Below are 13954 nucleotides of genomic sequence, written 5' to 3'. Positions count from 1 at the left end.
GTTGGGGATGTCTCATTACTGTTGAGGCGTCGTCAAACTTGAGAAACATTTGCGAGTTTTTAGCTGTGTGTTTTTAAGGTGGAAACCGCATTGGCGTGATGCTTGTCATTTTCTGTAAACGTTTTTAACAAATTATTTTCATTTCAACAGTATCCAGATTTACTGGCATTTCCTGGCGACATTACCTTTCCTTGTTTCTTTTTGCGAGTTTCAACATGTTTTCCTGCAACTGTGACATGTTTCAAATAAGGCCCCGTTCCTAAAAATAAGCTCTACGGCTATCCGTACTCAATACTTTAGCGTAAATGTGAGACAGTTATGTTGGTGTATACAATGTGGGGCTGTTATATCGGTGTATACAATGTGTGGCAGTTATATTGGTGTATACAATGTGGGCTGTTATATCGGTGTATACAATATGGGGCAGTTATATTGGTGAATACAATGTGGGGCAGTTATATTGGTGTATACAATGTGTGGCAGTTATATTGGTGTATACAATGTGGGGCAGTTATATTGGTGAATACAATGTGTGGCAGTTATATTGGTGAATACAATGTGTGGCAGTTATATTGGTGAATACAATGTGTGGCAGTTATATTGGTGAATACAATGTGTGACAATTATATTGGTGAATACAATATGTGTCAGTTATATTGGTGAATACAATGTGTGGCAGTTATATTGATGTATAAAATGTGTGGCAGTTATATTGGTGTATACAATGTGGGCAGTTATATTGGTGTATACAATATGGGGCAGTTACATTGGTGTATACAATGTGTGGCAGTTATATTGGTGTATACAATGTGTGGCAGTTATATTGGTGTATACAATGTGTGGCAGTTATATTGGTGAATACAATGTGTGGCAGTTATATTGGTGTATACAATGTGTGGCAGTTATATTGGTGTATACAATGTGTGGCAGTTATATTGGTGTATACAATGTGTGGCAGTTATATTGGTGTATACAATGTGGGCAGTTATATTGGTGTATACAATGTGGGGCAGTTATATTGGTGTATACAATGTGTGGCAGTTATATTGGTGTATACAATGTGGGCAGTTATATTGGTGTATACAATGTGTGGCAGTTATATTGGTGTATACAATGTGTGGCAGTTATATTGGTGTATAAAATGTGGGGCAGTTATATTGGTGTATACAAAGTGTGGCAGTTATGTTAGTGTACATAATGTGTTGCAGTTATATTGGTGTATACAATGTGTGGCAGTTATATTGGTGTATACAATGTGTGGCAGTTATATTGGTGTATACAATGTGGGGCAGTTATATTGGTGTATACAATGTGGGGCAGTTATATTGGTGTATACAATGTGTGGCAGTTATATTGGTGTATACAATGTGTGGCAGTTATATTGGTGTATACAATGTGTGGCAGTTATATTGGTGAATAGACTGTGTGGCAGTTATATTGGTGAATACAATGTGTGGCAGTTATATTGGTGTATACAATGTGTGGCAGTTATATTGGTGAATACAATGTGGGGCAGTTATATTGGTGTATACAATGTGGGGCAGTTATATTGGTGTATACATTGTGTGGCAGTTATGTTGGTGTATACAATATGGGGCAGTTATATTGGTGTATACAATGTGGGGTAGTTATATTGGTGTATACAATGTGGGGCAGTTATGTTGGTGTGTACAATCTGTAGCTGTTATATTGGTGTATACAATGTGGGGCAGTTATATTGGTGAATACAATGTGTGGCAGTTATATTGGTGTATACAATGTGGGGCAGTTATATAGGTGTATACAATGTGGGGCAGTTATATTGGTGTATACAATGTGTGGCAGTTATGTTGGTGTGTACAATCTGTAGCTGTTATATTGGTGTATACAATGTGGGGCAGTTATATTGGTGAATACAATGTGTGGCAATGCGACTGAGCTTGCCACTGACTCCCACCTGACATTGCTGAGTATGTGAAGGAGGTTCGCTGATATTGTGTTATGTTTTATGTCAGTCTGCAGTGTTTCGTCAGCCTGCAGTGTTTCGTCAGTCTGCGGTTTTCCGTCAGTCTGCAGTGTTTCGTCAGTCTGCAGTGATTCGTCAGTCTGCAGTGTTTCGTCAGTCTGCGGTGTTTCGTCAGTCTGCGGTGTTTCGTCAGTCTGCGGTGTTTCGTCAGTCTGCAGTGTTTCGTCTGTCTGCAGTGTCTCGTCAGTCTGCAGTATTTCATCAGTGATAAGGGTCGGTGGGGACTCTGGTGTTTCTATCGTTCGCTCTTTTCACAGAAGCAAACCATGGTTGAAGTCCCCACAGGTGGACATTATACGAAGCGGGTTCTTTTCTCAAGAGATATCACTGGGATAATGCTAAGAGCTTTGTAAATACCTTACTCCTTCAATGACGTTGAATGTATACGGTGCAGGTTGCACACGTTGCTCACAAGAACAGAGGGGTCTTTCATTTCGGACAAGTCCCTTTCAGGCAAATAAATGTGTTCGACTGGTTAAACATAATATGTGCTGATCCATGTCTTACCGAATGAAATCTCTCCATTCCTTGTGTGTAAAAAACGGTTATAATATTTACACTATATTGGTTTTGCGTCTCTTAAGAAATATCGACCTAGTTTCGACTTTCAGTACAATTTGGTACATTTACTTGATATGAAACATATTACTTGAAAATTGTTTAGAAATTTTCGGAAGATTGGAATACGTGGGAAATATAAAGAAATGATGAGAATCTTAATGATATTACAACACTTCAATAATGTCAATTCACAACATTTCCCGGAAGCAATAAACGTAATAAAATCCTTTCCTCTTGAGAAGGACAAGGAGTCGACCAGACCGAAGGAAGCAATATTCAGCGGAGTGGTTCTCAAGTGCAACTCAGTAAATACCACCAACCGGTCCATCAATAGAGAATTATTTCTGACAGAACCAGTCGCTTAGATAACTCTCGGATTTGATTAAATAGATTGCTGGGAGGGTGTTCCCCTTGTCTATTGCTCCCGTGAATCTCTGTAGACGAGTCCCTGTTGGAGTGTCACAACACCACCAAATCATTAGACACAACCGTGTTGGTCTTGCTGTGTAATGGCGCAGTTCTAATAGGCACAAAGGGATATTGAGACACTTGTCACCAAATCCATCAACAGCACTTTTCAAAGCAGACATACTCTTGAAGCTGCATCCCTCTGCGGGCATTTGTTTAACGTCACACCAACGGCAATTAATGTGTTTGCAGTGAAACATCATTCTTCCGGATGGTGCTGTTCTCAGTGAAATCGTTCTGATGAACAAGTTTTCCGGATTCTCGAGTCGTATTATGTAACAGTGAAATGTTCCCTTGGGTCACAGTCAGATCCATGGATCTGGGCGAATTCTCAAATTCCAGCCCTTGTATTACCAGTGGCTAGACTAATTGACATGACATGACCATAAACGTAGGACTTAATATATTTTAAAGTTGTGTACTGATATAAACTGAAAAGGGAGTGAGTAAGGTGAGGTGAAATGGGGTTTAACGTCGCGTCCAAGATTATTGCACTTATTGCATATAGCGACGTGCATGTACGTGTGTGTGTTTGTGTGGCTGCTTGTACTAGTCCGGACTGATGCCGATTTATAGTGCTAGCTCACTGAGATACCATGCCGCAGTTTAACATGAATGCCCCACTCAGACACAGTATACCGACTCCGAGCCGACCAGTCCTTGCTTTAGCCCCTTAATGCCGAGCGCCAGACAGGGTAACAACAAGTACCGTCTTTTGGTATGACGCGGTCGGGGATCGAACCCCGGACCTTCCGCTCTCCGTGGGAGTGAGTAAGTGAGTTTGGATAACGCCGCCTGGCATTATTTGGGATGTGTCAGTTTAATGTGGGTGGAAAGCCCGAAGTGATGCATGTCTTTGACGTATACCTCTCAGGTGACCCACGAACACGGGTATGGTGCTAAGAATTGTTTTAAACATAATCAGGATGAACGGACATTTGATTTTACGAGTATAAGATTCTGGCACAACTAAGGGACGCGAGTTGCACCGCCTTAAACGACGGAGCTTCTTGTGACCTCGACTTTCTAGTGAATATAATACGCTCTTGGAGAAAATGCGCATCCCTAATTTCTACGACTGGGCACACGCGCCTCCAACAACCCTCGATGACGATACAATACGTCATAATGTAAAACGTAATTTCAGGCACGGCGTCTTATAACAAAGGGGCTGTGCTTTTCAGCTACGAAATTAGAGAAAAACCCAAAGTGTTACGAAGAATATATGGATTATCTGTCCGAATTATCAGTAAAAGATCCAGGTTCTGTCTGTAAAAGATCCAGGTTCTGTCTGTAAAATATCAAGGTTCTGTCTGTAAATGACCAAGGTTCTGTCTGTAAAAGATCCAGGTTCTGTCTGTAAAAGATCAAGGTTCTGTCTGTAATTGACCAAGGTTCTGTCTGTAAAAGATCCAGTTTCTGTCTGTAATTGACCAAGTTTCTGTCTGTAAAAGATCCAGGTTCTGTCTATAAAAGATCAAGTTTCTGCCTGTAAAAGACCCAGGTCCTTTTCTGCTACAAAATCAAAGAAAAACCCAAAAGGTTACAAAGAATATATGGATTATCTGTCAATTTAAATTTAAACCTTTGTGACGGAATTTCTACAATACCTCAGGGGACAAGTAATCCTTTATTCCGACATCTAAGTAGATTAATTATTTAATTGACCTGTAAGCACTGTCATGATCAATGGATGACGTCATGTACTGGCAAGACGTCACGTTGGTAAGAGCAGCTTCCCGTCCCACAAAGCGATCTTAGCGCTAGGACGATCATTAACATTGACTTACAATCAAAACAAGGGTATAGCCCATTCGACGCGTCTCGGGCAGTCCAATAGAATCTCGGTCAGAACTGTCTGGCATCCATAGAGGAACTAGGTTCGTGCACGTGGCTATCGCATGACGCTGCAAAAGCCGGTGTCAGGAGTGAGCCTTATATAATATATAATTGTTCAAACTGTTTCCCATTTGCTTTTGTCTTCAAATCACAGCCTATACCTAATATTTCTGTAAAACACAGAATAACTTGTCTTCCAAAGCTGCTGCCTTGTTTTTCGAATTAAGCGAATTACAAGGATCTTTCTATACATTATCAAGGTTCTGCCTGTAAAAGACCCAGGTTCTGTCTGTAAATGACCAAGGTTCTGTCTGTAAAGGATTTAGGTGTTGCCTGTAAATGACCAAGGTTCTGTCTGTAAAGGATCTAGGTGTTGTCTGTAAATGACCAAGGTTCTGTCTGTAAAAGACCAAGGTTCTGTCTGTAAATGATTTAGGTGTTGTCTGTAAATGACTAAGGTTCTGTCTGTAAAGGATCTAGGTGCTGTCTGTAAATGACCAAGGTTCTGTCTGTAAATGATCAAGGTTCTGTCTGTAAATCATCATGGTTCTGTCTAAGTTCTGTTTATGATGATCAAAATTCTGTCTATATCTCTGTGTTTTTCCATAGCCACGTTGTGCGTGTTTTAAGCATGGACATCATTATTCAAGGGCGTTAGGCGTGTGGAGGTGTAAATCGGATTAGGTGTGTGTTTGGTTTCAAACTTTGAAACATTAACCAAATTAAGAGATATTATCAATACTTTTGTTGTCAAATTATATTCAAATAAGCTTTGCCGCTACTTCAAAGGATGGTAATATTTTCAGATATGACGTCGTATCAATTCTTAACACGATCCTTGTCATGATGTATTTGAAGCTTTTCATGTTGACACCTTTACCTTATCACATATTTGGTTGATTTAATGAGCATGTACATCTGTTTGAACTTTCACTTTTTTGGCCACATTAACACTTTATGACAAGTTATTGTTCAAATCGTTCAGGAAAACAAAGTGGCACAAAGAGCAAACGTCACACTAGCATAGCGTTCTCACACAACTAATAATGTTTAAGTTTTACACAGAATGACAAGGTCGATAACGGTTAATGTCACTCGCTTAGATGAAAGTATGGTTTTTGTATCAGCTTTCGACTGATGTCTCTATTGATTATCGGTGGTAATTGTTGCTTCCTCGCTTTGTCGTTGTATTCCATTGTATACTCTTCACACAAAAATAAGCAACAAAGATTAAATTCGGTGACAATTTACCAGTATTTATCACCGAAAAGGTGTCTCCCATTGTGAAGTCGTGTTTATGTGTGACCTGATTCGGTGACTAATTTAGCAGATCTTCAAACCTCACGTACTCGTGATGTATTTTGTATCAGCATTAAACTGACCATTGTATTTTACGACCGGAACCTTCAGGAATCACTTGGGGTGGGACCCATGAAGACCCTGGTAGAATAAGTCTTCAGCAACCCATGCTTGCCGTAAAAGGCGGCTATGCTTGTCGTAAGAGGCGACCAACTGGATCGAGTGGTCAGACTCGCTGACTTGGTTGATGCATGTCATCGTATCACAATCACTGGATTGTCTGGTCCAGACTTGACATAGCTCTTCGTCACATACATGGAAAATTGCTGCGTGTGGCGTTTAACAACAAACAAACAAACACATCACACGCCTAGGCCTAACTCACTCACTCACTCACTGTGGTCAAGCATTACTCCCACATGACACGCCGTGATATAACTGGTATATGTTGACAGCGGCGTTAGACCTAACTCACTCACTCACTCACTCGCTGTGGTCAAGCATTACTCCCACATGACACGCCGTGATATAACTGGTATATGTTGACAGCGGCGTTAGACCTAACTCACTCACTCACTCACTCACTGAGGTCAAGCATTCCTCCCACGTGACATGCCCTGAGATCCCCTACATACTCACTCACTCACTGATGAAGACGTTGTCAATGTTGACGGTAACGACTGCTACTTCTTCTCCAGGTGACGGCGTCATCGACTTCGTGCCCGAGTACGTGAAGAACGTCATCACGCCGGACTACAGTGTGGAGAACGCAAGGGAATGGTTCAACCTGGACAACACAAACGGGGACGAATTCGTCACCCGTGACGAACTCATGTCAATCGCCCGTCACATAGGCACCCCTGAGGAGCAGGCCGCAGCCCAGGTGTCCGGGTACTACCTCAGCAATGACAAGAATGGAGATGATAAACTAGACTGGGACGGTGAGAATTTATCATAACTCTGTATAAAATCCCGCTATCTGATTGGCCAGTCGCCGTCTTGTGTAAAATCACACACCGGCGCAGTTGGTGTCTTAGCATAACACCAATGCCACAAGCTAATTTGCATATCACGTGACCGGACTTTGCTCTTGTTAGTAAACAAACGCGCTTTTTCAGAAATCAGAATAGAACGGACTAATGCAAGTATTTGGGGACGCTTTACATATTATTTTGCATAGTTATGTAGTTACAACTACAACTGCGACAGTGAGTTACATGTCAATAATATTTATATCGAAGCCATACGGATAGCTACCGATACTGTCACTTTCATATATAAATATATATTATCATGCACCTCACGTAGTTGTAATAGCATATCTATATCCATATTTCTATTAATTTTGAATTTGTTTTTATTCTTTTATAATGACATAATAAAGCATGTCGGTAAGAAAAATTCGAAAACATGGCGTTTAATGCGCCCCTCGTCAGGTTTTATACCAGGATCGGGAGGCATGAAACCTATTTACCCCGAGTGATCCTGCTACAAATTAAAATATACGCAAACGTGTTTTGAAATCAATTCATATAAATTGAAACGTCAACAATAATGACTTGTCAGTCTGCTTATTGAATCATTAACAAACAAAAAGCCGAAAGCACCGATATAAAATTTAGCGAAATAAGACAACAGAAGCCCCTCCTTATTCATTATCAGCCAATCAGGAAACAGGAATCCGCTCGTGGGCGTGGTCTCATTTTGTTTCTGGAAACATGAACGCAAAACATTTGCTTCATTAAATAATCAAATGCCATGTACTAATTTACAAATTATTTATTCTCTGATATGTTTTGTCTTATACAATGTCCAAAAATATTAGTGCTTCTTTTACATTTTTTTCGATGTATTGATTGTATTGATTTTTTTCTGTACAACTCGTCCATAGTGTTTATGATGTGGTGTTCCCTCTCCTTTTCAGAGTACAAAGTCATCTATGGGCAGTGATGACGTAACGGAAGTGACGTCACACAACATGTTCACGTGGTGTCAGAACGCTACCTCGATTTAACCACATCGTCAGTAGTGGTGCCGTGTACTTGTCAACCGTTGTCATGGAAACCGTTTCCTGGCTGTGGCCCTCCCAGTTGTGTACTGGATTCAACCAAAAGAAATTATAAGACAAAGCACATTCCAATGACAAATTATCTCCCTTAGGTCACGGACATTATGTTCTTATCCTCTACCTCTGATCGCACAGTCCTCTGGTTGTGATGGTTGATTGATTTTATCTATTATTATTATTATTAATATTATTATTATTATTATTATTATTATTATTACTTGTGAGATAATATACGTTATTTGTTCCGTCTTAGTTTTTTAATGGCGTTTTTCCGCTCTATTGTTTTTCTTCATGAAAACTTCTCAACGCCCGTATTCTCTTTGTAAACATTCGTTGTTTTGTCATATTTGATATGTGCACGCAACCTTCAAATAAAGCCGAAGACTTGATGGAAATCGTTGCGTTGGATATTGCGACGAGAGTATGTGAGTATGGTTTTACGCCGCATTAAATAAAACAAAACATTAAAGAAACACACGGCGGGAGCCATGAAAGATAGGCTTCACATAGCACGTGGGGCGGTCGGGTAGCCTAGTGTTTTATAGCATTCGCTCGTCACACCGAAAACCCGGGTTCGATTCCCGACATGGGTACAATTTGTTAAGCCCATTTCTGGTGTCCCCCGCCGTGATATTGCTGGAATATTGCTGAAAACTGAGTAAAACCAAACTCGCTCACTCACAAAGCACGTGAGTGTGTTGTGTGCGGGGAGTCGAACACATAGGCTCGACTTAAGGAGTCAGCGTTGTAACTTCTCGGCTATCCCACTACGCAATGTGGCTGGGGGTGAAATCCGAGGTGCGTCCAGCATACATCCATCAAATACAGCTAAATACAATAAAATCTGTATCCCCGCTATACAACAAAGTGTGCATCCATCCATTGGCGGGGGACACCAGAAATTGTACCCATGTCGGGAATCTAAACCGGGTTTTCGGCGTGACGAGCGAACGCTGTAACTACTAGGCTGCTAGACGATGAACAGCGACAAAGTCTATGTACAGAATTAGTGAGTGATTGGCTGTGTGTGTGTGTGTGTGTGTGTGTGTGTGTGTGAGAGAGAGAGAGAGAGAGAGAGAGAGAGAGAGAGAGAGAGAGAGAGAGAGAGAGAGAGAGCGAACGCTTTAACTACTAGGCTACCAGACCGTCCCTGCTAGACGATGAACAGCGACAAAGTCTATGTACAGGATTAGTGAGTGATTGGCTGTGTGTGTCTGTGTGTGTGTGTGTTTGTGTGTGTGTGTGTGTGTGTGAGAGAGAGAGAGAGAGAGAGAGAGAGAGAGAGAGAGAGAGAGAGAGAGAGAGAGAGAGAGAGAGAGAGCGAACGCTTTAACTACTAGGCTACCAGACCGTCCCTGCTAGACGATGAACAGCGACAAAGTCTATGTACAGAATTAGTGAGTGATTGGCTGTGTGTGTGTGTGTGTGTGTGTGTGTGTGTGTGTGTGAGAGAGAGAGAGAGAGAGAGAGAGAGAGAGAGAGAGAGAGAGAGAGCGAACGCTTTAACTACTAGGCTACCAGACCGTCCCTGCTAGACGATGAACAGCGACAAAGTCTATGTACAGGATTAGTGAGTGATTGGCTGTGTGTGTGTGTGTGTGTGTGTGTGTTTGTGTGTGTGTGTGAGAGAGAGAGAGAGAGAGAGAGAGAGAGAGAGAGAGAGAGAGAGAGAGATACAAGAATTATATATCACAGCGTCATCTAGAGTCACCTGAGGCACAGACGAGCCAGTGGGTGATAGAATGAGCATTCAACATGTGTTTCACCCTTACCAACCGATCATGTGAAAACATGACTACCTTCTCACAAGCAGCAGTCAAGCAAACAAAAACAGACAGTGTACACTCCTGGTGCGGGGTCACGTGAACAACATGACACATATAGAACGTTGTCTCCTACCGCCGTCCTTCAATATATTCCAGATTCATCTCAAACGCTTGTCAAAACTCGATATTAGACAAACCAATGACTGAAAACATGGCAAAGATCCACGTCATTGGGGTACGATGACACACAATCAGCTAGGTCGCTCATTGACCCTGTTGACCCCGTCAGCTTCACGGCACTGTTTTTAATATAGCAAATGCCAAGTCTCCACTATGGCTAAAGATATGAAGACGAGGAGAGGTGAAATGGGGTTTAACGTCACGTAACAGGTTACTGTACTTCTGTACAGCGACGTTTGTGCGTGCGTGCGTGCGTCCGTCCGTGCGTGCGTGCGTGCGTGTGCACTAGCCCTGACTAATGCCGGTTTCATAAAGCTAGCCCCCTGAGATACCATGCCGCTGTTGAACATACCGTATATACCCCACTCAGACACAGTGTACTGACTCCGAGCCGACCAGTCCTTCACGACAGGCTCTGTAACAACAAGTAGCAGCTATCTTTAACCATCGTTTGTTAGCAAGCGGCTTGGGGATCGTACCCTGGACCTTCCGCTCTCTGGGCCGAAGCTCTCTCCACAAGAACAGGGGGCCAAATGGAGGAGGAAGAAAAGGACCCTTTCTGGACCACTGAAAATGTCGAATTGACTTTGTAATCATGGTTTGAAATTGATCAAATAAGTTCAAATGGTTGACAACTACCTGTTTTTTTTCTTTCTTACACTTGTGTTTTTGTGTGTCTTTTTTACTTCTGCTATGTAGCGTACACAGGAGGGGCAAAAATGAGCGAAACAATGCGATGACCCAACATGACCTAACGTGAATTTCCTAAATTTTAGCATACATTTCACTGTCCTTATATACATCGCTTAAGAAAATCAGCTTGAGTGAAAGACTTGATCATAGTCAGATTTTAAACACATACTTCCGGATAACCTGTACAATCAGCCTTTTCGACGTTTTTATCAGTATATGTTTATTTTGTTAAGTAAAAAACATGAATGTGTTGAAATGGACTGTCAACAGTCCTCGCCACTTGAATTAGAATCACGAAATATCGCGATCATTATTTACCGTAGATAGCTAATGTGTGTCAATACTTATAAAGTGAAAACAAGTCATTCCCCCGATAAGGAATTATATTTCTTACAGTTATGACAAAGAAATGTCAAGTCCACTTTTCAGGAAATATCCAACTTGCTGACGATAAACATCATCGTTGTTTTTTTATCACGTGGTTACAATCCGGGCGAGGATCATCAGTCACGTGACCGCCGTTATATTTAAGAGTGCGCGCATCTCGAAATAGGTTAACAGCGTTTTGAAGACACCATTTTTAGACATTTATTTTATCTTTCTGTTCGTGTTGGTAAACGTACAACAGACATTCACAAAAGTCTTCGCAAAAAGTCTTCTAAAAACTCTAAAGAACTTAAACCCCTGACATGCGCTTGCTGACGTAAAACCAGGAAGTAATGGACTTTTTATTACTAAGAGGATTAATCTGGTTTCGAAATGAATTATGTCCAGTCATCAAACACTATTTCAAAGCTATAATCAATAAAAGTAATATCTTGACATTTCACTACTCCCGAAGATTGTTTCTGACATCCGACGAACAAATGGCAAGGGAGGGGATTTGGTAATAAACATGGATATGTGCTGTACGTCAGGAGGACGTAAACACAGTCTGTCGTAAACATAGTAAATTAAACATTAAGCTAGTTCAGCCAAATATTAGTTATTGACATACGCTTTTAGCGTAGAAAATCAATCACAGTTTCCAAGTTAATTTTCTTTAATAAATCAAATTTACGAAGGACAGTGAAGTGAGAATTATTAAAGACGAAATAACTCAGTTTCTGTACAATCTTATTCCGTACGCTTCTGCTGTAATAAGTTAATGTTCAACGCCTCACTGAGCACTGTTGTTTGTTTCTTGTTTGTTTGTTTGTTTGTTTAACACCGCACTTAGCAATATTCCAGCTGTATGTCGGCAGTCTGTAAATGAACGTGTCTGGACAAGACAAATACAGTGATTGACATCATGAGCATCGATCCACGCAATTGGGATACAATGGCATGCCAACCAAGTCAGCGAGCCTGACCACAGGACCCCATTAGTCGCCTCCCACGTCAAGAATAGTCACTTTATACGGCATGGATATTCTAACCCAGATCTTCACGGGTCAGTTAGCTATGTACAGATATAATTATACGAACATATGTGTCCTACTTATTTTACGAAACGAGAGTCAAAATGCTTGTACTTCCCGAGTGAGAGTAATACATGAATTCTTACACGAGTACACGTAAAATCAGTATTAATCTTTTTGAGCAACTCTTCAGAACAAATATTGCATTGATCACGACCGCCGAATTAGAAAACCATAATTGTCGAATAACGTCAACTTCTTCAGCTATGATGTCATTTCTAGTATAACATCATTCCGACCTTACGTCACAATAATATTCAATGTCGTGCGAATGACGTCAACAACACACTGACGGGCTTGAAGTGATACCAACGTATTAGCACTCGTGCACATAAGAATTTCACGAACACGTTTTTTCTAACCCTATGAGTAATAATCCAGTTATATCATCATGGCCTATGAAACAGAATAGAGGCAAACCAGTGGTTGATAGCATGAACACATATCCGGGATCCGATAGCACACCATCAGCCAGCTCAGGCATTCTCGTCATCAGATTCCCTTAATAATCAGTTCCATTGCCAAGCATACAGTGCTGACGACTTTGCCTGCCTGGGAGACATGTTTATTAAAGGGCAAGTTAAGTCAAAATAGCAGCTTTTGAAATTTTAATTAGGAGATAAACAAAGTGTGTTTTCAATGTAGAGCTAGGGTACCTGTAGATTTAACCGCGCTAAATTGAATTTGGAAGAGAACGCACAGCGTGAAAAATCTGAAAATTCGAAATTAGACCAGCAGCCCAGAGCACTTTGGTCAAACGAACAAGGTACCAATATCCGAACACAGGAACATTTACTGTGTAACCCAACATATTCATATATGGATGTCTGCCGGGGAGCCCCTGCTGCGTCTGGCCCCTGGCCCCCCAAAAGAAGGGGCCATTTAAGGGCTTGATCAAACATTGGAGGTACCACATGAAAGTAAGTGTAAATGAACTGGTACATCTCACAGAGTACATAATGGGCCACGCCAGACAAATCTTCCTCTGCAATAAGTAGAGTGCAATTGTTCGTTTTATGTTGGTTTCATGTGGTACCTCCAATGTTTAACCCAGCCGAAATTTTGGGACCCTCTCTGGGGGGTCTGGCGGACCTTATGCAGAGGAAAACTTGTCAGGTATGGGCCGTGTTGTACTCAGTAACATGTACCTGTTCATCTAAACTTACTTCCATCTGGTACTTTGAATGTATACTCTAGTCAAATTTTACCAGAGTGTTCACTGAGTCCATTAAAGGTCAACATCTGGGGATGTCTGGCGGGCCTTTTGCAGCAGACGATTTGTCTGGCAATGGGTTTTTTATTCTTAGTAGAGTGAAATAGTTCATTTTATGTTGATTTCATGTGGTACCTCCAATGTTTCACCCAGCCCAAATTTGGGGACCCTCTTTGGGGGTGTCTGGCAGGGCTTTTGCAGAGGAAGATTTGTCTGGCGTGGCCCATTATGTACTCTGTGAGATGTACCAGTTCATTTACACTTACTTTCATGTGGTACCTCCAATGTTTGATCCAGCCCTTAAATGGCCCCTTCTTTTGGGGGGCCAGGGGCCAGACGCAGCAGGGGCTCCCCGGCAGACATCCATATATGAATATGTTGGGTTACACAGTAAATGTTCCT

At 41.4% G+C, this 13954-nt stretch overlaps 1 protein-coding gene across 2 annotated transcripts in view; it reads left to right on the top strand.

The window, feature by feature from the left end:
• LOC139448536 (uncharacterized) overlaps window positions 1-8424 on the top strand; it is a 92283-nt gene extending 83859 nt beyond the window's left edge. For both annotated transcript variants that reach the window (XM_071230095.1, XM_071230096.1), the window contains 2 exons: window positions 6871-7113; window positions 8097-8424. In XM_071230095.1, the coding sequence (XP_071086196.1) occupies window positions 6871-7113; window positions 8097-8122 (269 nt within the window). In that variant the 3' untranslated portion in view covers window positions 8123-8424. The remainder of the gene's footprint in view (window positions 1-6870; window positions 7114-8096) is intronic.
• Window positions 8425-13954: the final 5530 nt, after the last annotated feature.

This window comes from Haliotis cracherodii, unplaced genomic scaffold (genome assembly GCF_022045235.1).
Source record: "Haliotis cracherodii isolate W230 unplaced genomic scaffold, xgHalCrac1.p SCAF_7, whole genome shotgun sequence".
NCBI classification, from domain to species: Eukaryota; Metazoa; Mollusca; class Gastropoda; order Lepetellida; family Haliotidae; genus Haliotis; species Haliotis cracherodii.
The sequence above is the reverse complement of the archived record's forward strand: the minus strand, read 5'-3'. Positions and strand labels throughout refer to the sequence as shown.